Here is a 26567-nt window from a genome sequence, read left to right as displayed (position 1 = left end):
GGCACATAGTAAGCGCTTAACAATTGCCCTTATTATGATCATTAATGATGCTGGTATTTGTTAAGCGCTTCCTATGTGCAGAGCACCTTTCTAAGCGCTGGGGGAGACACAGGGGAATCAGGTTGTCCCACGTGGGGCTCCCAGTCTTCATCCCCATTTTCCAGATGAGGTCACTGAGGCCCAGAGGAGTGAAGCGACTTGCCCACAGTCCCACAGCTGACGAGTGGCAAGAGCTGGGCTTCGACCTCATGACCTCTGACTCCAAAGCCCGGGCTCTTTCCACTGGGCCAAGCTGCTTCTCATGATTGCTTGCATCCAGCCCAGCGCTTAAGACAGTGCGTGGCACATAGTAAGCGCTTAACAATTCCCATTGTGATGGCCATGAGGCTGGTGAGATTGTGTCCGTGTCCCGAGGGGTGGGAGGCCGGGTGCACGGGCCCTTTAAGGACGAGCCCACCCCCTCCCCGGGGTGGGCGTGGCCGGGGTGACCGCCCCCCTCCCCCGGCCCGCCCCCCGACCCGCCCCCTCCCCCTTGGCTTCCCGGTAGCGGGGCCCGGCGGCTCAGAGCCGGCCAGCGGGAGGTCGGGGGTAAACCATGGGTCTGGGGGCGAGGCTGCTGCCGCCCCTGCCCCTGCTGAGGACCCGGCGGGGGTCGCCCAGGACGGGGGTCGCCCTCCCCCGCAGGGGCCTGAGCCAGGACAGCGGCCCCGCCCGGGGGCTGCTCTTCCGCCAGGTGCGGGGCTGGGGAGGGGGGCGAAGGGGACCTCAGGTCAGGGGCCACCGGGGCTGGGGTCGGGGGGGTAAAGGGGAGCTCAGGTCGGGGTGGCTGGGCAGCTGGGGATGGGGTCGGGGGGTTAAGGGGAGCTCAGGTCAGGGGTAGCTGGGGTTGGGGTCGGGGGGCGAAGGGGAGCTCAGGTCAGGGGCAGCTGGGCAGCCGGGGATGGGGTCGGGGGGCGAAGGGGAGCTCAGGTCAGGGGCAGCTGGGCAGCTTGGGATGGGGTCGGGGGGTAAAGGGGAGCTGAGGTCAGGGGCAGCTAGGCTAGGCTGGGCAGCCGGGGATGGGGTCAGGGGGCGAAGGGGAGCTGAGGTCGGGGTAGCTGGGCAGCTTGGGATGGGGTCGGGGGGTAAAGGGGAGCTCAGGTCAGGGGTAGCTGGACAGCCGGAGATGGGGGCGGGAGGCGAAGGGGAGCTCAGGTCAGGGGTAGCTGAGCTAGGCTGGGCAGCTGCGGGGGCTCCGGGGAAAGGCCGTCGGGACCCTGGCGTGGGCCTGAGTGGGAGTCCTGGGCCTTTGGGGGGAGAGTTGCGGGGCTGCCGGGCGGAGGGAAAAGCAGGAATTAGCAGGAGTGAGCTGGAAGTGCTCCGCACATAGTAAGCGCTCAATAAATACTATTGAATGAATGAATTAGGGGGATAGGAGCCGGGGGTGGGGGGCACCCGATGCTTGTGACCTCAGGGCTGGGGAACAGGAACAGGAACGGGACTGCGTTTGGGGCTCTGGCTGGACACCCAAGTCTTTCAGGGAAATTTAAACTTCTAAATTCAGGCTTCAGTTATCTGAGCCCCTGGTGGGCAAGGATCCCATCGGCTAATTGTATTATAATAATAATGTATCTGTTAAGCGCTAACTCTATATCGGACACTGTTCTAAGCGCGGGGGTAAATCCAAGGTAATCGGGTTCGACACAGTCCCTGTCCCACATGGGGCTCACGGTCTCAATCCCCATTTTACAGATGAGGGAACTAAGGCCCAGAGAAGTGAAGTGGCTCGGTCACGCAGCGGACGAGTGTCGAAGCCGGGATTAGAACCCGTGGCCTTCCGACTCCCAGGCCCATGCTCCGTCTACTAGGCCTAAGAGCTTAGAACAGTGCTATGCACCCAGCCAGAGCTCGATCGATACCGTAACTCCTTCTGCGCTCTCCCCGCTCCGTTGCGGAGACGCAGGACCCCGGTCGCTCTCCCAGCGGGATCACAGCGTGGCTCAGTGGAAAGAGCGCGGGCTTGGGAGTCAGAGGTCACAGGTTCTAATCCCGGCTCCGCCGCTAGTCAGCTGTGTGACCTTGGACAAGTCACTTCTCTGTGCCTCAGTTCCCTCATCTGTAAAAATGGGGATTAAAACTGTGAGCCCCACGTGGGACAACCTGATCACCTTGTATCCCCCAGCGCTTAGAACAGTGCTTGGCACATAGTAAGTGCTTAACAAATACCACGATTATTATCACTTACGTGTTGAGGGATCCGAGTGTGCCCGGCCCCGGGGACGCCTGGGTCCTGGGAAGGGTGCGGCGGCCAGGAGAGCAGAGACCTGGGTTCCGGAGGAGAAGGTGTCATAGGGAAGAGTCGGGGTGTGTGGCGAAGGGCCTCTAAACCGTAAGCTCGCCGTGGGCAGGGAACGTATCCGCTTTTCGTTCTATCGTCCTCTCCCAAGCGCTCGGTATAGTGCTCGGCACACAGTAAGCGTTCAGTGAATACGATTGATTGAGCTGGGGGGAAGCAGAGAGGGGATGCCCACCTCATCCATCCCTGCCCTTCCTCTCCCCACCCCGCCCCCCGCCTCCCAGCTCTTTGAGCCTCAGAGCTGCACTTACACCTACCTGCTGGCGGACCGGGCATCCAGAGAGGCCGTGCTGATTGACCCCGTCCTGGAGACCGCCCCCCGAGACGCCCAGCTGGTCCGGGAGCTGGGGCTGCGGCTCATCTACGCAGGTCTGGGGTTTGGGGGGGCCGGCAGGGGAGACGGGGGGTATCCCTTGGGACCCACCGGCCGGAGCGAGCGTCCGGGGGGCGCTGGGGTGGCCCCGCGGGTTGGGGGAGAGGGAGGTGGTCTCCGAGCCCTCCCGTTTCCCCCACGGGCACAGTCAACACACACTGCCACGCGGACCACGTGACGGGCACCGGGCTCCTGCGCTCGCTGCTCCCCGGCTGCCGGAGCGTCATCTCCCGCCTCAGCGGGGCCAAGGCCGACCTGCTCATCGCCGAAGGGGACACCCTGCGCTTCGGCTGCTTCGTGAGTCCCGGGAGCTATGGCCGTGGGGTGGGGGAGGGTAGGGAGGGGGCAGGCGGCGGTCCACACCCCGGGGCGGGATGCCAAGAGGGAGAGAGGGGGTGGGGCGGCCCCTGCCCTCTCCTAAAACTAAAGTCCACCCTGGCAAACACATCCTCCACGGGCACGTGAGGGCACGGCAGAGGGCGGTGAGTCTTTCTGGGGTCCTGTCTTCTCCGCAAGTTACCTGGGGAGCGTAAACCCCAGCTTTCGGGGCTCGCTGAGCGGGAGATTTTAACCCCCGTCCCGCCACCCCCCTCCCCGCCAGGCTCTGGAGACCCGGGCCAGCCCCGGCCACACTCCCGGCTGCGTCACCTACGTGCTCGGGGATCAGAGCGCCGCCTTCACCGGGGATGCCCTCCTCATCCGGGGCTGCGGCCGCACCGACTTCCAGCAAGGTTGTGCCCGTGCTCGGATCCCCTTCCGCCCCCCTGAACCAACCCCTGGTGAACTCCCCCTTCGTCCTCCCCCAGGCCCCACCATCCCAAACCTCTTGCCCTGAGCTCCCCGGTCACCCCCTCCAGACTGCACTTCAGTACAGAGGGACTTGCTCTACTATTCAAATACATTTTTAAAATCAATCGTACTGATTGAGCGCTTCCTGTGTGCAAAGCATTATACTGAACGCTTGGGAGAGTACCATCTAACCATAAATAGACACATTCCCTGCCCACAACGAGCACTGAGCAGGTGCTTCGTGCTGTGTGCCAGGCACTGTACCAAAGCGCCGGGGTAGGTACGGTGCAATCAGGCCAGTCCCAGTCCCTGTCCCACGTAAGGCTCACAGTCTAAGGGGGAGGGAGAACAGGTATTGAGTCCCCATTATATAGATGAGGAAATTGACACACAGAAATGAAGCGACTTGCCCGAGGTCACGCATCGGGCAAGTGGCAGAGCCAAGATTAGAACACAGGTCCTCTGACTCCCAGGCCCAAGCTCTTTCCACTAGGCCGTGCCGTTTGCCAGGCCCTGCCATTCCTGGGGGAGGAATGGGGGGATTTGTAGAGGGGCTAGATGGGGGCTGGGAAGGGAGGTCACGGGTTGCAGCTCCTCTGGCCTTGACCTCCTGGCCCTTCCTCAGGTTGTGCTAAGACCCTGTACCATTCCGTACACGAGAAGATCTTCACCCTCCCAGGGGACTGCCTGGTTTACCCTGCTCATGACTATAAAGGTGAGCATACTGACAGGCAGACGGGGGCCTGTCGGGGCAATCAACCGAAGGTATTCATTGAGCACTTACTGTGTGCAGAGCACTCTACTCAGCGCTTGGGAGAACTAGAGTACATCAGTATCGGTAGACTCGTTCCCTGCCCGCAAGGAACTTACAGTGTAGAGGTGGTGACAGACGTGAAAATAAATTATGGTTACGTACAAAGGTGCTGTGGAGTTGAGGGTGGGGTGAATATCCAGGTCTTTTAAGGTACAGATCCAAGTGGAAGGGCCACCGAAAAAGGGAGAGAAAGTAGGGGAAATAAATGAAGAATAAAAGAAGGCTTCTTGGAGGAGATGTGATTGTAATAAGGCTCTGAAGGTAAGGAGAGTGGTGGTCTGTCGTATATGGAGGGGGAGGGAGTTCCAGGCCAGAAAGAGGACACGGGTAAGGGGTCGGCGATGCGGTAGACTAAATCAAGGTACAGTCACTAGCCTGGGGTTAGAGGAGCGAAGTTGGTGAGCTAGGTTGTGTCGCGAGGCGAGGTATCTGGTGGGGGGGTGAGCTGATTGAGTGCAATGGGAAGAATGATAATGATGGAATTTAAGTGCTTACTATGTGCCAAGCACTGTTCTAAGCTCCGAGAGGCTTCTCTTTGACGTGGAGGTGGATGGGCAACCACTGCCGGCTTTTGAGGAGTGGGGAGATGTGGACCGAACGTTTTTGTGGGAAAACGATCCGGGCAGCAGAGTGAAATATGGACTGGTGTGGGGAGACCCAGGAGGCAGGGGGGTCGGGGAGGAGGCAGATGCGGTAATCAAGGCGGGGGAGCTGGATTATTATAGTAGTGGTTTGGATGGAGAGGTAAGGGCATCTAGGAAAGCGGGAGGAGGGTGAGAGAGAGAATGAATTAACTGAGGAGCACAACCCCTATGAGGAGCTAGGAGCAAAGGCAATGGACTACAATTCCCATCAGCCTCTTCTCTGTCTTTGTCCGCGCCTGCGGCTGTCGATAAAGTTGGATTCAGGAGACCGAGGCCCCAAAGGCTGATGGGATTTGTAGTTGGCTTCAGGAGGCCGAGGCCCCAAGGGCTGATGGGATTTGGAGTCTTGGGAGAACTACAGTTCCAAATAATAATAATTATGGTATCTGTTAAGCACTTCCTATGTGCCCAGCACTGTTCTAAGCGCCGAATCAGAATCGGTAGACCTGTCCCCTGCCCACAAGGAGCTTACAGTGTAGAGGTGGTGACAGGCATGAAAATAAAGAAATAAGATAAATAAAGACTCTTCAGCAGCGTGGCTCAGTGGGAAGAGCACGGGCATTGGAGTCAGAGGTCATGGGTTCGAATCCCAGCTCGGCCACTTGCCAGCTGTGTGACTTTGGGCAAGTCACTTCACTTCTCGGTGCCTCGGTTCCCTCATCTGTAAAATGGGGATGAAGACTGTGAGCCCCACGTGGGACAACCTGATTCCCCTGTGGCTACCCCAGTGCTTAGAACAGTGCTCGGCACATAGTAAGCGCTTAACAAATACCAACATTATTATTATTATTATTATTATTATTCAGCGGGCTTGTGCGAGGCCAGGGGCGGCTTGGACCCGGTTCGTGACCTCCCCTCCCTCTTCTCCCTTCCCCTCCCTCCAGGTCACACGGTCTCCACGGTGGAGGAGGAACGGACCCTGAACCCTCGGCTCACCCTGAGCTGCGAGGAGTTTGTGCGAGTGATGGATAACTTAAACCTCCCCAAACCCCAGCAGATCGGTGAGGTGGGGGGAAAAGGGAGGGAGGTCGCAGGGCCTCGGGGGAAGGGGAGATACGGAGGACGGACGCCTGGGTTCCGGGAGGAAAGTGGAATTGGGTGGACCCGAAGTCTGGGTTGTGACGCCCGGCCTTCTCTTGCCCCCAGACTTTGCCGTTCCCGCCAACCTGCGCTGTGGCCTTCAGGACCCCCCGCACTGAGCTGTCTCCCAATGAGGGGTTCCCGCCCCCAATCTTCCTCCTCCACGCACCCACCCGAACTCAGGTTTTATCTCTGTTGCACATGAAGGGGGACGGAGTTGGGTCACTTAATAAAGCCGATTTGATATTCGACATCCCCGTCCCGCTTTCTGTCTTTCCCGCTGAAAGTTCTGGGGAAAATGAGCCTAAGGCCTGGGAGGCAGGATGCCTGGGTCCTGCTGAAGGGGAGCTAGGCAGTGGCGGTGTCTTGGTTTCCTGGAGTGCTCAAGGACCTCCAGGGGCTGCCCATCCATCTCCGTGTCAAACAGAAACTCCTTAGCATCAGCTTTAATCACCTTGACCCTCCTACCTCACCTCGCTGCTCTCCTGCTGCCATCCAGCCGGCACACTTTGCTCCTCTAATGCCAACCTACTCACCGTGCCTCCATCTCGTCTATCTCTCCGCCAGCCTCTCGCCCACATCCTGCCTCTGGCCTGGAACGTCCTCCCTCTTCATTTCCGACAGACAGTGACTCTCCCCCTCCCTTCAAAGCCATATTGAAGGCCCATCTCCTCCAAGAGGTCTTTCCTAACTAAAACCTTATCTTTTTCTTCCATTCCCTTCTGCGTTGCCCTGCCTTCCTCACTTCACTCATTCATCTGTAAAATGGGGATTAAGACTATGAGCCTCACGTAGGACAACCTGATCACCCTGTATCTACCCCAGTGCTTAGAACAGTGTTCTGCACATAGTAAGTGCTTAACAAATACCAACATCACTCCCTCCCAGCCCCTTCAGGACTTATGTACATATCACTCAACCACTGGTATTTATTGAGCACTTAATACATTCAGAGTAGTCAGTCAATCATATTTATTGAGCCCTTACCGCGTGCAGAGCACTATACTAAGCGCTTGGGAGAGTACAGTGCAACACTAAAAGGACACATTCCCTGCCCACAACGATCTTACAGTCTAGAGGGGGACAACCTGATTACTCCGCGTCTACCCCAACGCTTAGAACAGTGCTCTGCACCTAGTAAGCTCTTAACAAATACCAACGTTATTATTGTTATTATCACAGTCTAGAGGAGGAGACAGACAGACATCAATAACAGACATTAAACTGACTGTTAAGTTCTTTGTGGGCAGGGGGTGTGTCTGTTAAATTGCGATAGTGTACTCTCCCAAGCGCTTGGTACAGTGTTCTGCACACAGTAAGGGCTCAAATCCAATTAATTGATCTAGAACAGGGCTGCTCTCCATGGGGAGGATAGGGAGCTGCAGGTAAGAATCTAGAAGCAGCGTGGCTTAGTGGAAAGAGCCCGCGCTTGGGAGTCAGCGGTCATGGGTTCGAATCCCAGCTCCGCCGCCTGTCAGCTGTGTGACCTTGGGTGAGTCGCTTCACTTCTCTGTGCCTCAGTTCCCGCATCTGGAAAATGGGGATGAAGACTGTGAGCCCCCTGTGGGACAACCTGATGACTCTGTATCTCCCCCAGCGCTTAGAAGAGTGCTTGGCACATAGTAAGTGCTTAATACCAACATTATTCTTCTTCATTCATTCAATCGTGTTTATTGAGTGCTTACCATGATGTGCAGAGCACTGTACTAAGCGCTTGGAAGAGTACAATATAACAATAAATAGAAATACTCCCTGCCCACAATGAGCTTCATGGCTCAGTGGAAAGAGCCCGGGCTTGGGAGTCAGAGGTCATGGGTTTGAATCCCGGCTCTGCCACTTGTCAGTCTTGTGACTGGGCAAGTCACTTAACTCCTCTGGGCCTCAGTGACCTCATCTGTAAAATGGGGATGAAGACTGTGAGCCTCACGTGGGACAACCTGATTACTCCGTATCTCCCCCAGCGCTTAGAACAGTGCTCTGCACCTAGTAAGCGCTTAACAAATACCGACATTATTATTATCACAGTCTAGAGGAGGAGAAAGACAATATTAATGAATAAATGACAGAAATGGACATAAGTGGTGTGGGGCTGGGAGGGGGGGGATGAATAAAGGGAGCGAGTCAGGGTGACGCAGAAGGGAGTGGGAGAAGTGGAATGAGGGGCTCAGTCAGGGAAGGCCTCCTGGACGAGATGGGCCTTCCCTTTGAAGCGGGGGAGATTCTGTCATCCTGGGGCTTTGTCCACCCGCTGGCCGCTGGCCAAAGGATTGATCAGGGCTCCCTCTTCCTCCCTTGGAAGTTTTTTCCCCCTTCCAGCTCCGCAGCATTGATGTCCATATCTTGAGAGAAGCAGTGTGGCTCAATGGCGAGAGCTACGGGCTTGGGAGTCAGAAGTCATGGGTTCTAATCCTAGCTCCGCCGCTAGTCAGCTGTGTCACCTTAGGCAAGTCACTTAACTTCTCTATGCCTCAGTTCCCTCCTCTATAAAATGGAGATTAAGTCTGTGAGCCCCATGTGGGACAACCTGATTACCTGTATCCCCCCAGTGCTTAGAACAGTGCTTGGCACATAGTAAGCGCTTAACCGATACCATTATTATATCTGTATTTTATTTATATTGACGTCTGTCTCCCCCTCGCTAGACTGTAAGTTTGTTGTGAGCAGGGAATGTGTCTGTTTACTGTGGCTCAGTGGAAAGAGCCCAGGCTTGGGAGTCAGAGGTCATGAGTTCTAATCCCGGCTCCGTCCCCCAGTCAGCTGTGTGACCTGGGGAAAGTCACTTCATTTCTCTGTGCCTCAGTGACCTCATTTGTAAAATGGGGTTAAAACTGTGAGTGCCACGTGGGACAATCTGATCACCCTGTATCTCCCCCAGCGCTGAGAACAGTGCTCGGCACATAGTAAGCGCTTAAATACCAACATCATTATTATTATAATTTATTGACATCGATGTCTGTCTCCCCCCCTCAAGACTGTAAGCTCACTGTGGTCAGGGAATGCGTCTCTCGTGACACTGTACTCTCCCAAGCGCTTAGTGTACAGTGCTCCGCACACAGTGAGCGCTCAATAAATCCGATAGGACGCATGAACCGGAGGGGCCCCGGGGCAAGGGGGCAGGGTTGGGTGAGAGAGTGGCAGGAGGTGGAAGCCCCTGCCCCCTAAGACCCCACCCCCCTCGACTACCCTGCCCCCTAAGATCCCCACCCCCCTCGGCTCCCCCTGCCCCCTAAGACCCCCACCCTCCTCGGCTCCCCCTGCCCCCTAAGAACCCCCTTGCCTCGGCTCCCCCTGCCCCCTAAGACCTCACCCCCCTCGGCTACCCCTCCCCAGCAGGGTGTGGGTGGTCAATTGGAAACTTTTTCTCTAATCTTCCTGTTTTTCCCAAAGAGGAAGGGCCTGGCTCTGACCTTTGACCCCTCTGCCCCCTCCTGGGCAGTCCCCCTCCCCCCTTATGAGCTGGACATTGGGGGGGTGTAGGGGGTTGTCCTTTCCCCTCCCTCTTCCCCTTGCCAGCTGTGTGCCCTTGGGCAAACCACTTCACTTCTCTGGTCCTCAGTTCCCCCACCTCTAAAATGGGGATGAAGACCGTGAGCCCCGCGTGGGACAACCTGATGACCCCGTGCCTACCCCAGCGCTTAGAAGCGGCGTGGCTCGCGCCCGGGCTTGGGAGTCAGAGGTCATGGGTTCGAATCCCAGCTCCGCCACTTGCCCTCTGTGTGCCTGAGAAGCAGCGTGGCTCAGTGGAAAGAGCCCGGGCTTTGGAGTCAGGGGTCATGAGTTCGAATCCCAGCTCTGCCACTCGTCAGCTGGGTGACTGGGGGCCAGTCACTTCACTTCTCTGGGCCTCAGTTCCCTCATCTGTCAAATGGGGATTAAGACTGTGAGCCCCACGTGGGACATCCTGATTCCCCTGGGTCTACCCCAGCGCTTAGAACAGTGCCCGGCACATAGTAAGCGCTTAACAAATACCAACATTATTATTATTAAGTCACTTCACTTCTCTGGGCCTCAGCTCCCTCATCTGTAAAATGGGGATTAAGACTGTGAGCCCCACGTGGGACATCCTGATTCCCCTGGGTCTACCCCAGCGCTTAGAACAGCGCTCGGCACATAGTCAGCGCTTAACAAATACCGACGTTATTATTATTAAGTCACTTCTCTGGGCCTCAGTGACCCCATGGGGATTAACCGTGAGCTTCAGGGGGGACAACCTGAGGGCTCCGGATCTACCCCAGGGCTCCGCACATAGTGAGCGCTTAACAGATACCAGCTGGGCGCCTAGTAAGCGCTTAAGAAATGCCACCCTCCCCCAAGGGGCGGGGTCGGGCGTCACCCAGGGTCTGTCCCCTTCCCCCCCCCCCCCCATGGCTTCCCAAACCGGTTTGGCACCTAAGGCCTCATTAGAGGGGAGCGGTCACCCCTCTTCCCCCTCCCCCGTCCTGGGACCGGCTCCACCCCCGCTGGGGGGACCGGACCGGGACCTGTCCGGGGACCTGACCAGGGACAGGAGGAGGGGACGGAGCTCCTGGGTGCTTGGAGGTGAGCGGGGGGTTGTGGCAGGAGGGGGGACGGGGTGGTTTCCGCCCACCCCCCCGGGGGAGCTGTCAGACCTGTTATTCCCCGCCTCCTCCTCTTCGTCGTCGTCCCGCAGAGGCCGCAGAGCCCGGACCCGCGGCGGGGTAAGGGGGAGGAAGACCCCAGGGGGACAAGGACTGGCCCGGCCCGCGGGGCAAAGGGGCTGGGAATGAATGGCTATTTATTGAGCGCCAGGAGGAGGCCCATGCTCCAGTGCTGCGGGAGGAGAGCCGAGGGACGAAGATAAAGGAAGGAGGGGGACGCAGGGGATGAGGGTGGGAGGAGGGACAGATTCTAAGGGCGACGCCGAAGGGAGCGGGACAAGAGGAAATGGGGGTTTATGCGGGGAAGGGGACGACGGCGGGGGACCCCGCCCCGCGGGACCTCCCCCGCAGCCCGGTTTTTAATAACGTTGGTATTTGATAAGCGCTTACTCCGTGCGGAGCCCTGTTCTAAGCGCTGGGGGAGACGCAGGGTCATCAGGGTGTCCCTCGTGAGGCTCCCAGTCTTCACCCCCATTTTCCAGCTGAGGTCACTGAGGCCCAGAGAAGTGACTTGCCCCCAGTCACTCCTCCAGGAGGCCTTCCCAGACTGAACCCCCTTTCCCTCTGCTCCCCCTCCCACCCTCTGCTCTTCCCTTTCCCCTCAGCCCTGTGCTCGTTTGTGTATATTATTCTTAACCCTATTCATGTTGTTAATAAGGCGTACGTCTCCTCGATTCGATTTGTCTTGATGATGTTGTTTGGTTCTGTTTGGCTCCACCGTCTGTCTCCCCCGTTTAGACCGCGAGCCAGGGATTGGCTCCATCTGTTGCCGAACTGTACGTTCCAAGCGCTTAGCACAGTGCTCTGCTCATAGTAAGCGCTCAGTAAGTACTATTGAATGAGCTCCCCCCGCTCTCTCCCGCCCCCTGCCGGCCGCAGCCCAGAGGCCCCGCCCCACCTAGGCCACGCCCCCTGCGCGCGCAGATCACGCCCACTTGCCCCCCCTCGCGGCCCTCCCCCCCGGCTTCCCCGTTTCCCCCTCTTCCGCCCCCTGCAGGCCACTCCCCCGTACCCACCCCGCCCCTCCACTGGCCCCGCCCCAGACTGCAGGCCCCGCCCACTTCCACAGTCGGCCACGCCCCTCAAATCCCCGTCCACCACGCTCAGGCCACGCCCACTCGCCCCCCTCGTGCCCCCCCCCCCCGGCTTCCCCGATTTCCCCCTCTTCCGCCCCCTGCAGGCCACTCCCCCGTTCACACCTCGTCCCTCCACTGGCCCCGCCCCCAGAATGCAGGCCACGCCCACTCTCCCTCCAGACGGCCCCGCTCCTCCACGCCCCGCCCACCACGCGCAGGCCACGCCCATTTACCCCCCCTCGCCCCCCCCCGGCTTCCCCGTTTTCCCCCTCTTCCGCCCCCTGCAGGCCACTCCCCCGTTCACACCCCGTCCCTCCACTGGCCCCGCCCCCAGAACGCAGGCCACGCCCACTCTCCCTCCAGCCGGCCCCGCTCCTCCACGCCCCGCCCACCACGCGCAGGCCACGCCCATTTACCCCCCCTCGCCCCCCCCGGCTTCCCCGTTTTCCCCCTCTTCCGCCCCCTGCAGGCCACTCCCCATCCACACCCCGTCTCCCCACTGGCCCCGCCCCCAGAGCGCAGGCCCCGCCCACTTCCCCACCCTCCCCGCAACACAAGCCCAACGTGACCCCGCCCCTCTACAAGCCCCGCCCAGATGCTGCCGGCCACGCCCACTCCCCCTCCGGCTTCCCCCCGCCCCTCCCACAAGGCAAGGCCCCGCCCCCTCCTCGCCCCGCCCCCTCCTGCTTCCCCATCCCGTCCCCTGCGGGTCCCGCCCACTTGTCCCCCTCCTCGGCCCCCCACCCCGCTGCAGGCCCCGCCCCTGCATAAGCCCCGCCCCCCGGGTGCAGGCCCCCCCCCCAGACCCCGCCCGCCCCCCATGTGGACCCCACCTCCAGGTGTCGCAGGAGGCGGGCCGAGGACCATGGGGGCCACGCGGAGCCCCGGCGACGGGACCCCGGAGCCCGAGCCTCCCCAGGACGGGGGAGCCGAGGCCCCGACCCCCATCCCGACCCCGGCCGGGGGACAGAGGGCACGGCAGACCCCCAGCCCCTCGGGGGAGGCTCAGCCGAAGACCCCGGCAGACGACGAGGAGGAGGAGGAGGAGGAGGAGGAAGAGGAAGGAAGCAGCACGGAGAGCAGCAAGGACGGGGTGAGGCCGACACACACACTCACAAACACACACACAAACACACGCACACTCACACACACACGCACCTAAAGGCAGAGGTCAAGAACCGGACTGACCCCTCCCTCCCTCCCCCTCTAGCCCCAGCGCCTAACTCCAGAAATGACACTTGAAAAAAAAAAAATAGGTATTTGCTAAGCGCTGACTGCGGGCCAGACACTGTCGTAAGCGCTGGGGCGGAGACGAGGTAATCGGGTTGGACAGGGTCCGTGTCCCACCTGGGGCTCACGGTCGTAATCCCCATTTTACAGATGAGGTAACTGAGGCACGGGGAAACATAATGATGATGGTGTTTGTGAAGTGCTGACTAGGTGCCAGGCACTGTTCTAAGCGCTGGGATGGATACAGGTCAATCAGGTTGGACACGTGGGGCTCACCGTCGTTCATTCGTTCAGTCGTATTTCTTGAACGCTTGCTGTGTGCAGAGCACTCTACTAAGCGCTTGGGAAAGCACAGTACAACAATAAACAGCGACATTCCCTGCCCACAACGAGCTTTGGCACATGAGGGACCTGAGGCCCAGAGAAGTGAGGTGACATGCCCAAGAGCGCTTAGGACGGTGCTTGGCACATAGTAAGTGCTTAACAGATGCCATTATTTTTACCTCACAGCAGACAGGTGGCAGAGGTGGGATTAGAACCCAGGTCCTTCTGATTCCCAGGCCTGTAGGCACTAGGCTGTGACACTTTCATTCATTCATTCATTCATTCAATAGTATTTATTGAGCGCTTACTATGTGCAGAGCACTGTACTAAGCGCTCGGAATGTACAAATCGGTAACAGATAGAGACAGTCCCTGCCCTTTGACGGGCTTACGGTCTAATGGGGGGAGACGGACAGACAAGAACAATAGTCCTGCGGGAGCTCGTTATAACTGTCTGTGCGTCTGTATTGTTTTTGCCTTCAGACCCCCAGCAGCTCCTCCAGAGCAGGGGTTGTGGCTGCTTCTGCCTTGGGCCCTTCGGCTTGTTTTTTTCAGTGGTATTTGTTAAGCGCTTACTACGTGCCGGGCACTGGACTAATCACTAGGGTAGATACAAGGTAATCAGGTTTGACAAAGTCCATGCCCCGCATGGGGCTCAGTCTTAATCCCCACTCTACAGATGAGGGGATTAAGGCATAAAGGAGTGAAGTGACTTGCCCGAGATCACAGGGCAGATAAGTGGCAGAGCCGGGATTAGAACCCAGGTCCTTCCGACTCCCAGACCCACGCCCAGGTCCCGCCTACAGTGAGCTCAGGGCAGCCTGGAGGGGCAGACGCCGGCAGAGGTGGAGGGCCGGGGTCAGGAGGGGAGGCCGCGTCCTGGACGTCGGGGGGGCTCCCTGACCCGTCCCGCTTTTCGTCCCAGGTGGCGGAAGCCCCATCCCTCCAGCCACCGTCGTCCTCCGCGCCGCCCCAGACGGAGGGGCCGCGGGGGGCAGCCCGGCGCCTGCGGGGGAAGCAGGTGGAGGCCCTGACTCGGGTGGCCCTGATGGAGCAGAGAGTGAAGGAGCTGCAGCAGCAGAGGAAGGAGCTGAGGATCGAGGTGATGGGCTGGAGGTTCCCGGCCCCAAACACACCTGGCCGGCAACCCTACCTGCCGGGACCCAGGCGCCCTGTCCTTCGGCCGCCCCCCACCTTTCCAGTGCCCGGGCACCCTGCCCTTCCAGCCCCCCAACTTCCCGGGGCCCAGATGCCCTGTCCCCCGGCACCCCCTACCTGCTGGGTCATAGGCATTCTGGCCTCCAGCCCCCCGACACCTGCCCAGGACTCAGGCATCCCGTCCTTGACCCTCCACTCCCTGCCCTGGACCCAAGCGCCCTGTCCCCCAGCCCCCGCTCCCTGCCAAAGGTCCAGGTGCCCCATCTCCCAGTTCCCACTCCCTACCCAGGTGCCGCCACCCCCAACTCCCTGCCCAAGACCCAGGTACCCCAGCCTCCAGTCCCTGACCGGTGCCCAGGAGTCCCGTGCCTCAGCCTCCCAGGCCCTGGCCGGGACCCAGGCATCCCCTGCTCGTCCACAGATGGAGGTGGAAGTGGCGCTGCTGCGCGGAGAGCTGGCCGGGGAGCGAGTAGCCGCCCGGCGCGAGGAGGAGAAGCTGCGGGAGCTCGCGGGGCAGCGGGAGGCGGCCCAGCGCAGGCTGCAGGACCAGCGGGACCAGGTCACGGCCATGGAGGGGGGCCGGCGGGGGGCCCCGGGGCAAGGCATGTGCCGGGGAGGGAGGGGGCGGAGTGCACCAGATCTTGCAGGCTGGCTTTTCCCGGAGTGGGAGCTGCCTATATGTTGGGAGCGTGTTGCATATCCAGCATGTATTCGAAACCCAGACTGGGTTTTCTGGGTCTCCCGGGCCACGGGGATGGGGGTGACTGGGCCTCTGGGGACGGTGGAGGGCCTCACTCCTGCCCCATCCCACCCCCCAGGAGCAGCAGCGCCTGGCCGAGGAGCGGGCCCGCGTGCAGCAGCTGGCCCAGAGGCTGGAGGAGGCCCGGGGGCTACTGGACTCCCAACCCGAGAGTCAGAAGGAGCGGCTGCTGCAGGATGTCCATGAGGTGCCCCGCTCCCCCTTCTCAGCCTCGGTTACCCTCCCGCTCCCCCCTCAGCCCTGCTCCCCCACCTTGCCCCTGGTCCCGCGGGGCCTCCCCCACCCCCGCTCCCTCTCCCAGCTCCTCCCCAACCCGTTCCCCCGGCCTCCCACCCTGCTCCTGCCAAGCCGGCAGCTCCCATCCCATCCCATTCCAACCCATCCCATCCCGGCCTCCCGTTCCCAGGTGTCAGAGCAGCTGGAAGCCGCCCAGCGGGGCTACGAGGACCTGGAGTTCCAGCAGCTGGAGCGGGAAAGCCGGCGGGAGGAAGAGGAGAGAGATGGGGCCGGGGCCGGGGCCCGGGAGCTGGAGGGGCAGATCCGGGAGCTGGAGGGAAGCCTGGCCCAGCACAAGGTGAGACCGGGACCTCTGTGGGGCTGGATCAGGGGAGGGGAGTGGGATGTCTGGGGCCCTTCGAGGGGTCTGGTAAGGAAAGACGGGGGAACCGGTGCCCCTGGCTCCTAGATTCTGGGAGAGGGCCCGGGGTAGGACTCCTGAGTTCCGGAAGAGGACTGGGACAGGAATCCTGAATCCCTAGAGGGGAGATGGGGGCAGGACTCCTGGCTCCTGGGTGGGGGGGATGGGGGTGGGACCCCTGGATCTCAGGGAGGGGGGCCGGGGGCGGGACTCCTGGTTCTGGGTTGGGGGCTGGAGGTGGGATCCTTGGGTCCTGCACTGGCCACAGACCGAGCAGTTGTGCGGGGTCTGGGGCGGGGCAGCGGCGGGTCCAGGTGCTGGAGGAACAGTTGCGTTCGCTGGGAGAGCAGATGGCGGCCGAGAGCCGGGGCCTTAGCCGCAAGAAAGAGGAGGCCATGCAGGCTCTGAGCCAGGTGACCTTCTACCCTGACCTTTGACCCCGCCCTCCACCCTGAGACCCTCGTTTCACCTTCTAACTCTCCCATAACCTCTTCGCCGCCCCCACTCTACTTTCCGTAACGTCTCTCCCCCCCACTCCACCCCAACAACCTCCCACATTTCCCATCCTTCTGTTCACCCCTCCTCTTCCTCCTCCTCTTCCTCTCTCCTTCCCACTCTCCTCTTCCTCACCATCCTCCTTCCCCTCCTCACTCTTCACCATCCTTGCCCCCCCCCCCCATCCTCCTTCCCCTCCCTCTCCTCCCCCGTCTCTCCTCCTCCTTTCCCTCCCCTTCCCTTTCCCACCTCTTTCCCCGTCCCCTCCCTCCCTCCTCCTCCTCCTTCCCCTCATCCTTCTCCTCCCCCTCCTCTTCCTTCCCCTCCTCCTCCTCCTCCTCCTCCTCGTTCTCCTCACCCTCTTCCTTCTCCTCCTCCTCCTCCCTGTCACCCCACTGCCCCGGCCAGGAGCGGACCCGCCTCCTGGCACTGAACAAGCTGCACGGGGCCCAGGCCGGAGACGCGGGCATCACTGAGCAGAGCCAGGCCCTCACCAAGGTACCTGGCTGGGACCCAGGCGTCCTAATGCCCAACTCCCCCTCGGCCCCTTCTCCCTCCCTCCAGGGTCTCCCCGCAGCCCCTGCTCCCCTGGGAGGACCCAGATATCCTGTTCCCCAGCCCCGCTGCCCCCACGCCCCAGATATCCCCTCTACCAGATTCCCTCCCGCCTCCCCGCTCCCCTCTCAGGCTGCTCCTGGCCCGGGGCTCCCTCCTTGCCCCACCCCTGCCACTCCCTGCGATGGGTAGGTGGTGAGAACAGAGTCCGGGCCAGCCTGCCGAGCCCCCTCCCCTTCCCCAGCTCCTGTTCACCCAGAAGACGGATCGGCAGCTCCTGGTTCTCAAAGACCCCTCGGTAGCAGCCGCCTCCTCCTGCCTGTTCTCCGTCCACAGCTCCCTGCAGGTCTGCCCCCGGGGCCGGGCACGGAGGGCGGGGGCTCCGGGCTTCTTTCTGGGCCCTCATCCCCGGCCCTCCCACCTCTCCAATTCTCTCCTGAATCCCTCCCACCCTCACAGCACTTATTTCCATATCCCTAATCGATTGATTTATATTAATGTGCGTCTCCCCCTCTAGACTGTAAGCTCTGTTGCGGGCAGGGAATACATCCGTTTATTGTTACACTGGACTCTCCCAAACGATTAGTACAGTGCTCTGCACACAGTAAGTGCTCAATAAATACAACTGACTCCTACTCCTAACCACCCCCCAGTCCTCGAATTATCCCCCATCTCCTCCCCCCCCCCTCGCGCCCTTAACTACAGGGCTCCTTCGGGCTCCAGCGGACCGGGAGTTTGCCGAGGAGACGGGGAGACCGGACTGGGCCGCGGGGGGGTGCCCCACGGCCTCTGTCTCTGCACTGTAACGGTGAGACATTCCCCCTCCCAGCCCCCCGGGGAGAGGGTGGGAGGGGAGGTTGGAAGGGAATTGCGGGGAGCAGCGGGGAGGTGGGCGTCAGCGGGGAAGGGGCGTCCGCCACCCCCTCTGAGCTTTCTCCCTCGTCTTCCTCTAGGACCCCTGGAGGCATCGGGGCTGCAGGGCCCCCCCAGCGGGGGGGCTCCCCTCAGGCTCCCTCTGTATCAGCTGCTGAGCTGCAGCCCCGGGACCAGGTGCGAGGGAGGGGCGGGGATGGGAGAGGTCAGGACGATGGGGGGAGAGGGAGGAAATGAGGAAGCTTGACTCCGTGTCTCCCCAGCTGTGGGGTCCCCCACCCCGATATCGCTCACATGGAGAGGCTGTTGCACCAGGCCATGGCCGAGAGGGAAAGGCTACTGAAAGCTCGGGTGAGATACCGGCCCCCGGCCCCCCAGCTCTTCTCCCCCCACCCCGGGGTTCTGACCACCTTCCACCGCCCCCAGGTCCCCCTCGCCAGCTCCCAGACTTTCTCTTGGGGTCCCCCCAGGATCCTGAACCTCCATTCTTCACATCCACCCCGACTCGCTGCCTCTCAGTTCATCAGAACTCCATGCTAGGCGCATGGGAGAGCACTAAAGAGTTAGGAGATATGACCCCTGCCCCCAAGGAACTCTCCATCTATCTGGGGAAACAGGCCCAGGCTTGGGCCGGATTTAGAATACGGGGTGGGAGTCAGGCAGATCTGGGGGTGAGGGTGGGTTAGGGTCCCCTGAGCAGTGCTTTTGGGAGGATAATTATATTCTCCCGGTGACCCCTCCCCCGCCCAGGGAATGGTGCCCACTCAGCCCCCAGTGAGGGGAACCCACCCTCACCTTCCGCCTTCTCACCCACACCCCCGTGATGAGGGAAGCCCACCCACTCTCACCCTCCGGGGAGGACAGACCACCCACCCTCACCCCGTGATGAGGCGAGCCCATCTGCCCTCATCCGTTCTGAGGCCCAGTGAAGTGAGCCCCCAACCCCGACCCCCCCCCCCGGTTACTCCCCAGGAGGAGACTAAAGGAAACAAGGAGGAGCCTAAACCCGCAGAAACACCGGTGATCACGGTCAGTGACTCCTTCCCCCCGGTGGCTCAGAGCCGAGCCCTGGGACGCCTGATCTCCCCCAGCCCCCCCCAGCCCCTGCCTTCTCCCGGCCCCCGCCCCTTCCCCCCTCCCCCGGCCCCCCTCTCCCTGGCCCGGCACCAGATCTCCCCACCGTGACTTCCCGACTCTCTAAGCAGCAGGCCCCAGAGGCTCCCGCCCCGGCGGCCCCCCAGCCCCTGGACCTTCGCCGGCACCTGGAGCGCTGGGGCCACAGCCTGGACAGCTGCCCGCAGGTCCACGTGGCCAGCGGCTGCTGCCGGGGACCACTGATCAAGATGGGCGGGAGGATCAAGACCTGGAGGAAGCGCTGGTTCTGCTTTGACCGGAGCAAGCGCCGCCTGGCCTACTACGCCGGTGAGGGATCCCTACGGCCCCGTTCCGGGGGGGCCCGCCCCCGTCCCGGGACCCTGCCCCAACCGCCTCCCTGGACTGTAAGTTCACTGTGGGCAAGGAATGTGTCTGTCGTGTTATCTCATACTCGCCCAAGCGCTTAGTACGATGCTCTGCACACAGTAAGCGCTCAATAAAACAACCGACTCTTTCCCGGAGCCCCATTCTTCGGGTACCCCAACCTCAGCATCACTGATCCTTCGACCCTCCTCTCCCAACCTCACCTGGAGTCCCCGCCCTGAGGGCCCCCCTCATCCCAGCCCCATCCGCCCCCACCTAAATCTTTGGAAACTCACTCTTCACACTCCCACATCTTCCCCCCAGTGCCTCTTTCTCCCCCTGCCTCCCGAGATGCCCCTTGACCCCTTCTTAATTCTCTCCCCCCGTTTTGTCTTCCAGACAAAGAGGAGACCAAGCTCAAAGGAGTCATCTACTTTCAGGCCATTGAGGAGGTTTACTATGACCACTTGCGCTGTGCTTTTAAGGTGATCCTACCCCTGTTCCTCCAACAGCCAAATCAGTCAGCCAGTCGGGAGCATTTATGGAGCACCGGGGGCTCAGTAGAGTTAGCGGACATGATCCCCGTCCTCAGGGAACCTCCCCCCTCAGACTCTAGCCCGAAAACCCCTCGCTCAGAACCTTGAACTTTTTTATTTTCTATTTTTTATGGTATTTGTTGAGTGCTTACTATGTGTCAAACACTGTTTTAAGCACCGGGGTAGATATCAGAAAATCGGGATCGGACAAAGGCCCTGTCCCCCGTGGGGCTCACAGCCTAAATTGGAGGGAGGAGGATTTTATACCCATTTTACAGATGAGGTAACGGAGGCGCCGAGACACGGCCACGGTCACCCAACAGCCAGACGGAGTCAGCATTAGAGCACAGGTCCTTAGTACAGTACCTGGCACATAGAGAAGCAGCGTGGCTCCGTGGAAAGAGCCCGGGCTTGGGAGTCCGAGGTCATGGATTCGAATCCCGGCTCTGCCACTCGTCAGCTGGGTGACTGGGGGCAAGTCACTTCACTTCTCTGGGCCTCAGTTACCTCCTCTGTAAAATGGGGATGAAGACTGTGAGCCTCACGTGGGACCACCTGATGACCCTGTATCTCCCCCAGCGCTCAGAACGGTGCCCTGCACCGAGTAAGCGCTTAACAAACACCAACATTATTAGTATTATTCTCTGGGCCTCGGTGATCTCATCTGTCAAAGGGGGATGAAGACCGGGAGCCTCACGGGGGACCACCTGATGACCCTGTGTCTCCCCCAGCGCTTAGAGCAGTGCTCGGCACATAGTGAGCGCTTAACAGATGCCAACATTATTCTTCTGATTTCCTCCCGTCGGACTAGAGCCCCAACCCTCGCCTGACGTTCTGCGTGAAGACGTACGAGCGGCTGTTCTGCATGGTGGCCCCCAGCCCCGAGGCCATGCGCATCTGGATGGATGTCATCGTCACCGCGGCCGACGAGAACCACGCCCCCTAGCGGGCCACGTCCCCTAACGGGCGCCGTCCAATCAGGCGCCGGGGGCGGGACCAGGCTGCCGAAGCCACGCCCCCTACGGCAGACCCCGCCCAATCCGGCGCTGGGGCGGGACCAGACTGCAGAAGCCACGCCCCCTTCGCCAGACCTCGCCCAATCCGGCGCTGGGGCGGGGCCACATTGCAGAAGCCACGCCCATCCATGGGACCCCCCCACCCAATCCGGCGTTGGGGGCGGGACCAGCCCGGCTAGGCCACGCCCCCTTCGCGACCGTCCAATCCGGCGCTGGGGGCGGGGCCATATTGGAGGAGCCACGCCCCTTCCCGGGACCTGTCCAACCAGGTTCTTGGGGGCGTGGCCACCCGAAGCCCCGCCCCACCACCCCAGGCCCGTTGGAGGTCGCCTGTCAGTCAATCGTATTTATTGGGCGCCTTTCAGGTGCAGAGGCACCGTACTAAGCGCTTGGGCAAATTCATTCAATAGTATTTATTGAGCACTTACTATGTGCAGGGCACTGTACTAAGCGCTTGGAAGGCACAAGTCGGTAACAGATACAGTCCCTGCCCTTTGGTGGGCGAGTAGCAGCGTGGCTCAGTGGAAAGAGCCTGGGCTTGGAAGTCAGAGGTCATGGGTTCGAATCCCAGCTCTGCCACTTGTCAGCTGTGTGACTGTGGGCAAGTCACTTCACTTCTCGGGACCTCAGTTCCCTCATCTGTCAGATGGGGAAGAAGACTGGGAGCCTCACGTGGGACCACCTGGTGACCCTGTATCTCCCCCAGCGCTTCGAACAGTGCTCTGCACATAGTAAGCGCTTAACAAATACCAAAATTATTATTGGGCAAATACACAAAATAGACGCCTGGGAGGCAGCATGGCCGAGTGGCTAGAGCCCAGGCCTGGGAGTGAGAAGGTCACGGGTTCTAATCCCCGCCCCGCCACTTAATAATAATAAATAACAATTATGGTATTTGTTAAGCATTTACCATGTGCCGAGCACTGTTCGAAGCGCTGGGGAGATCCAAGATAATCAGGGTGTCCCACGTGGAGCTCACAGTCTTCATCCCCATTTTACAGATGAGGGAACTGAGGATCAGAGAGGTGAAGTGGCTTGCCCAAAGTCTCCCAGCTGATTAGTGGCGGAGCCGGGATTAGAACCCACGACCTCTGACTTCCCAGCCCGGGCTCTTTCCACTAAGCCACGCTGCTTCACTTGACTGCTGGGAGACCTTGGGCAAGTCACTTCACGTCTCTGGGCCTCGGTTGCCTCATCCGGAAAATGGGGATTGAGACTGTGAGCCCCACGTGGGACGGGGACTGTGCCCAACCCCATTTGTTGGATCCACCCCAGCGCTTAGTACAGTGCCTGGCACGGTGTGAGCGCTTAACGAATGCCATAATCATTATTATTATTGGTATCACATTACCTTGCCACAGCGAGCTTACAGTCTTAGAGGGCCATCGCTCAGTCAGAGGGCGAGACCAGGTCCTCGCTGAGCAATGGCGGAAACGGGGCCCGGGCCCAGGGCTCCGGACCTTCGGCCCACACGGACCCCCCTGCGCCAGCCCGGGGCAGGGGGCATCCCTGGGGTGGGGGCGGAGGTGGGTGGGGCAGGTGGGGGGAGCCTATTTATTGATGTTCTTGTGCTGTAATAATAAACTCAGAGAAAAATCCGCCTCTCTGTTACCGAAACCTCTGCATCCTGAAGGTCTCCATTACTTCAGAGCAGAAGGGTCCTCACTCAATCAACTGTACTTATTGAGTGTTTACTGTGTGCGGAGCACTGTACTGACCACACGGCAGAGTTCAGAGAAGCAGCGTGGCTCAGTGGAAAGAGCACGGGCCTGGGAGTGAGAGGTCAAGGGTTCGAATCTCTGCTCTGCCACTTGTCAATTGGATGACTGTGGGCAAGTCACTTCACTTCTCAGTGCCTCAGTGACATCCGTAAAATGGGGATGAAGACTGAGCTTCACATGGGACCACCTGATGACCCTGTATCTACCCCAGTGCTTAGAACAGTGCTCTGCACATAGTAAGCGCTTAACAAATACCAACATTATTATTATTACAATATAACAAAATAGCAAACACATTCCCTGTCTGCAATGAGCTTACAGTCTAGAGGATGAGTTTACAAGCTCGGGGTATAGAGGGCCTTTTTTTTTTTTTTAAATGGTATTTGCTAAGCACTTATTATGTTCCGGGCACTGTACTAAGTGCTGGGGTAGATACACGCTGGGTGGACACAGTCCCTGTCCCACATGGGACTCACAGTCAATCCCTATTTTACAGATGAGATAACTGAGGCACAGAGAAGTTAAGTGGCTTGCCCGAGGTTATACAGCAGACAAGTGGTGGAGCTGGGATTAGAACCCAGATCCTCTGGTTCCTGGGCCTGGGCTCTTTCCACTAGGCCATGCTGCTTTCCTTGATTGGCCGCTGCCCTCGCCAACCAACCCTCTGTATCAATCAGTGGTATTTATTCGTTCATTCATTCATTAATTTGTCTTTATTGTGTGCAGAGCCCTGTACCAAGGGCTTGGAAAAGACAATACAGCAATAAAGCGAGGCAATCCCTGCCCACAATGAGCTCACGGTCTAGAGGGGGGGAGACAGATATCAACACAAGTAAACAGACATCTAAATAAATAAAATTACAGATATATACATAAGTGCTGTGGTGGGGTTGTGGGGGGGGGGAAGAGCCAAGGGAGCAAGACAGGAGGACGCAGGAAGGGAGTGGGAGATGAGGAAAAGTGGGACTCAATCAGGGAAGCCAAGTGTGCGGACTGGGTTGTAGAAGGAGAGAAGCGAGGTGAGGTAGGAAGGACGTCTGTCTCCCCCGATTAGACTGTAAACCCATCATTGGGCAGGGATTGTCTCTATCTGTCGCCGAATTGTCCATTCCAACTGCTTAATACAGTGCTCTGCACATAGTAAGCGCTCAATAAATACCACTGAATGAATGGATGAACAAGGTGATGGACAGCTTTAATGCCAATGGTGAGGAGTTTTTGTTTGATACAGAGGTGGACAGGCAACCACCGGAGATTTCTGAGGAGGGGATGACATGCCCTGAACGTTTCTGTGGAAAGATAATCCAGACAGCGGAGTGAAGTATGGACTGGAGTGGGGAGAGGCAGGAGGTTGGGAGGTCAACGAGGAAGCTGATGGAGTCATCCAGGCGGGATAGGATAGGATGAGTGATTGTGTTAACGTCGTAGCAGTTTGGATGGAGAGGGAAGGGCGGATTTTGGCGATGCTGTCAAGGTGAGACCGACAGGATTTGGTGACGGATTGGTTATGAGGGTTGAATGAGAGCGCGGAGTTAACGATAACTTCAAGGTTACGGGCTTAGAGAGCACTGTACTAAGCACTTGGGAGAGTACACCGTTACAGAGTTCGTAGACACGTGCCCTGCCCACAGCACGCTTACAGTCTAGAGGGGGAGACAGACATTAATATAAATAAATAATGGAAATAAACCTCTTAACCTTTGTGTTTCCCTGTCCCCGCCTCTGTGTACTTGGATTTTAGGAAGCACCCCCTTAGCCCCCAGGGCCATCCTTACCCCGACTCCCCACTTTGCCCCTCAACCCCTTTCATTTTTTTCCTTATCATATTTGTTAAGCACTTCATTCAATCATATTTATTGAGCGTTTACTGTGTGCAGGGCACTGTACTAAGCGCTTGGAAAGTACAATTCAGCAACAGAGAAAATCCCTGCCCACAACAGGCTCACAGTCTAGAAGAGGGGAGACGGACATCGAAACAAGTAAACAGGCATCATGCTAAGCACTGGGGTGGATACAAACTAATCAGGTTGGACATAGTCCCTGGTCCACGTAGGGCTCACAATCTTAATCCCCATTTTACAGGCGAGAAAACCGAGGCACAGAGAAGTTAAGCGTCTTGTCCAAGGTTATAAGGCAGACAAATAGCAGAGCTGGGATTAGAAACTAGGTCTTTCTGATTCCCAGGTCCGGGCTTTCTCCAACAGGCTTTGCTACTTCTCTATTCAATCAATATATTGAGCGCTTACTGTGTGCAGAGCTCTGTACTGAATGGCAGCCAGAGAGATGATTCCCCGAGAACCCACGTCAGTGGTCCCCAGGATTAGCTCTTCTAAAGGACCCAGGAGTCTTGCCTGCCCTCCTTCCCCCGCCCACTCTCCCTCCCGCACCCACTCTTTCAAAACAAGTGTCCTGGTTTCAGCTCCAATTCGCCTCTCTACCTCCTTCTCCAAGGATCATGCTCCCTCATCGTTAACTGAGCGCTTACTACGTGCAGAGCACTATATTAAGCAGCACGGTCTAGTGGATAGAGCCCGGGCCTGGGAGTCAGAAGGACCTGGGTTCTCATCCCGGCTCTGCTGGGGAGACCTTGGGCAAGTCACTTCACTTCTCCGGGCCTTAGTTGCCTCATCTGTAAAATGGGAATGAAGACTATGAGTCCCATTTGGGACAGGGACTGTGTCCAAGCTGATTAGCTTGTAGCTAACCCAGTGCTTACAGCAACACTTGACACATAGTAAGCACTTTACAAATGCTATTATTATTATTATTACTAAGTGTTTGGGGGAGAACAATACAACAGAGGTGGTAGACACATTCTGTACCTAAAGAGAGCTGGAAGAATCACTGCGATGTCCAGGGGCTGCACAAAGCCACCCAACCAATCAGTCAATCAATAGTATTGATTGAATGCCCACTCTGTGCAGAGCACTGTACTAAATTCTTGGGAAAGTACTACAGGACTAGTAGAAAGGATCTCTGCCCTCAAGGAATTCTTAATTTTGCGGGGAAGAAAGACATTCAAAGAAATTGCAGATGAGGAGTTAATGGGCTATAAATAAATGTATATATATATATATAAATATAAATAAATATATATAATTGTGGCATTCATTAAGTGCTTACTATATTCCAAGCATTGTTCTAAGTGTTGGAGTAGATACAAAGTAGTCAGGTTGGACACAGTCCCTGTCCTATATGGGGCTCACAGTCTTTTATCCCCATTTTAAAGATGAGGTAGTGAAGTGACTTGATCAAGGTTACACAACAGACATATGGCGGAGCCAAGATTAGAACCCATGTCTTCTGACTCCCAGGCCGATACTCTTTCCACTAGATCATGCTGCTTATATATATATATCCTCAGAAGGTGGGGATTTTGAGAACTCAAGTGGAAGTGCTAAAGGGGCAGCAAGTGGGTAGATGGATTAATCCAGGAAGGCTTCCTGGAAGAGCTATTTCAGAAGGGCCTTGAAGATGGGGAGAGAAGTTCCAGGAAGGAGGAAAGGCATGAGCAAGAGGTGGTTAGTGGCTGGGAGAGACGGGAAGAAGACGCAGTCCCAAGGAGCCGTGAGCCGACCTCTCCAGGGGCCCAGGACTCTGCGTAATGCCCGCCCGGGCCGGAAGTGGTCCGCCCGGCTCAGCGGGAACCGCGGATGCCATCAGACCTCTTGGGTTCCAACTCGGGGACCCAGTGGCCCCATAAACCCCAGGGATTTCCTGGAATGGCCAGGCCTTAGTTGCAGGGAGAGACTCCTCTAACCCCCTGGCATCCCGCACCCACATCCCGATCCAAGGGATGGGCAGGGGCCACTTAGCTTGGACTGAGTCAGAATCGGAAACGTCAACCCGGTCCCCGGGTCAGCCCCTCCTTCCTCTTCGGCCCCCCCCCCCCCCCGGGGTCATCGGCAGGAAATGGGGAAATGGGGAGTAACCGCCCCTCCATCCTGGGGCCACTGTATCCACAATCCAGGCCGACCCGGCGTGTCCAGATGGGAATCTTTTTTTCCAACCTCTCCCACCAGATAGGCCAGATCCTTGTCCTCCGTCACCGCCCCCCCCTCCTCCCCAGAACTGT

At 58.8% G+C, this 26567-nt stretch overlaps 2 protein-coding genes across 3 annotated transcripts; both read left to right on the top strand.

Moving 5' to 3' along the window:
- Nucleotides 1-529: 529 nt before the first annotated feature.
- Nucleotides 530-6286, top strand: ETHE1 (ETHE1 persulfide dioxygenase). 2 transcript variants are annotated; one of them, XM_029064418.2, is made up of 7 exons: nt 534-733; nt 2560-2704; nt 2857-3005; nt 3310-3439; nt 4123-4212; nt 5840-5956; nt 6102-6286. In XM_029064418.2, the coding sequence occupies exons 1-7, from the start codon at nt 596-598 to the stop codon at nt 6152-6154; spliced, it is 822 nt and encodes a 273-aa protein (XP_028920251.1). In that variant the 5' UTR covers nt 534-595; the 3' UTR covers nt 6155-6286. The 2 variants fall into 2 exon arrangements, with proteins under 2 accessions (XP_028920252.1, XP_028920251.1); XM_029064419.2 differs by lacking the exon at nt 4123-4212 and having other exon boundaries at nt 530-733.
- A 6309-nt stretch (nt 6287-12595) lies between these two features.
- PHLDB3 (pleckstrin homology like domain family B member 3) lies at nt 12596-21169 on the top strand. The gene is made up of 15 exons (XM_029065027.2): nt 12596-12823; nt 14209-14385; nt 14863-15000; nt 15260-15388; nt 15608-15775; nt 16141-16251; nt 16742-16831; nt 17133-17234; nt 17594-17696; nt 17842-17938; nt 18025-18112; nt 18734-18790; nt 18967-19183; nt 19619-19704; nt 20567-21169. The coding sequence occupies exons 1-15, from the start codon at nt 12596-12598 to the stop codon at nt 20699-20701; spliced, it is 1926 nt and encodes a 641-aa protein (XP_028920860.1). The 3' UTR covers nt 20702-21169.
- Nucleotides 21170-26567: the final 5398 nt, after the last annotated feature.

This window comes from Ornithorhynchus anatinus, chromosome 5 (assembly GCF_004115215.2).
Source record: "Ornithorhynchus anatinus isolate Pmale09 chromosome 5, mOrnAna1.pri.v4, whole genome shotgun sequence".
NCBI classification, from domain to species: domain Eukaryota; kingdom Metazoa; phylum Chordata; class Mammalia; order Monotremata; family Ornithorhynchidae; genus Ornithorhynchus; species Ornithorhynchus anatinus.
The sequence above is the reverse complement of the archived record's forward strand: the minus strand, read 5'-3'. Positions and strand labels throughout refer to the sequence as shown.

Bases quoted from the DNA above. Each gene is read 5' to 3' on its own strand.
- ETHE1 (XM_029064418.2), top strand. From the start codon at position 596: ATGGGTCTGGGGGCGAGGCTGCTGCCGCCCCTGCCCCTGCTGAGGACC. The intron at 734-2,559 runs GTGCGGGGCTGG...CCCGCCTCCCAG, and splicing joins GGGGGCTGCTCTTCCGCCAG to CTCTTTGAGCCTCAGAGCTG. The intron at 2,705-2,856 runs GTCTGGGGTTTG...CCACGGGCACAG, and splicing joins GCTGCGGCTCATCTACGCAG to TCAACACACACTGCCACGCG.
- PHLDB3 (XM_029065027.2), top strand. From the start codon at position 12,596: ATGGGGGCCACGCGGAGCCCCGGCGACGGGACCCCGGAGCCCGAGCCT. The intron at 14,386-14,862 runs GTGATGGGCTGG...GCTCGTCCACAG, and splicing joins GGAAGGAGCTGAGGATCGAG to ATGGAGGTGGAAGTGGCGCT. The intron at 17,697-17,841 runs GTGAGACATTCC...GTCTTCCTCTAG, and splicing joins TCTGTCTCTGCACTGTAACG to GACCCCTGGAGGCATCGGGG.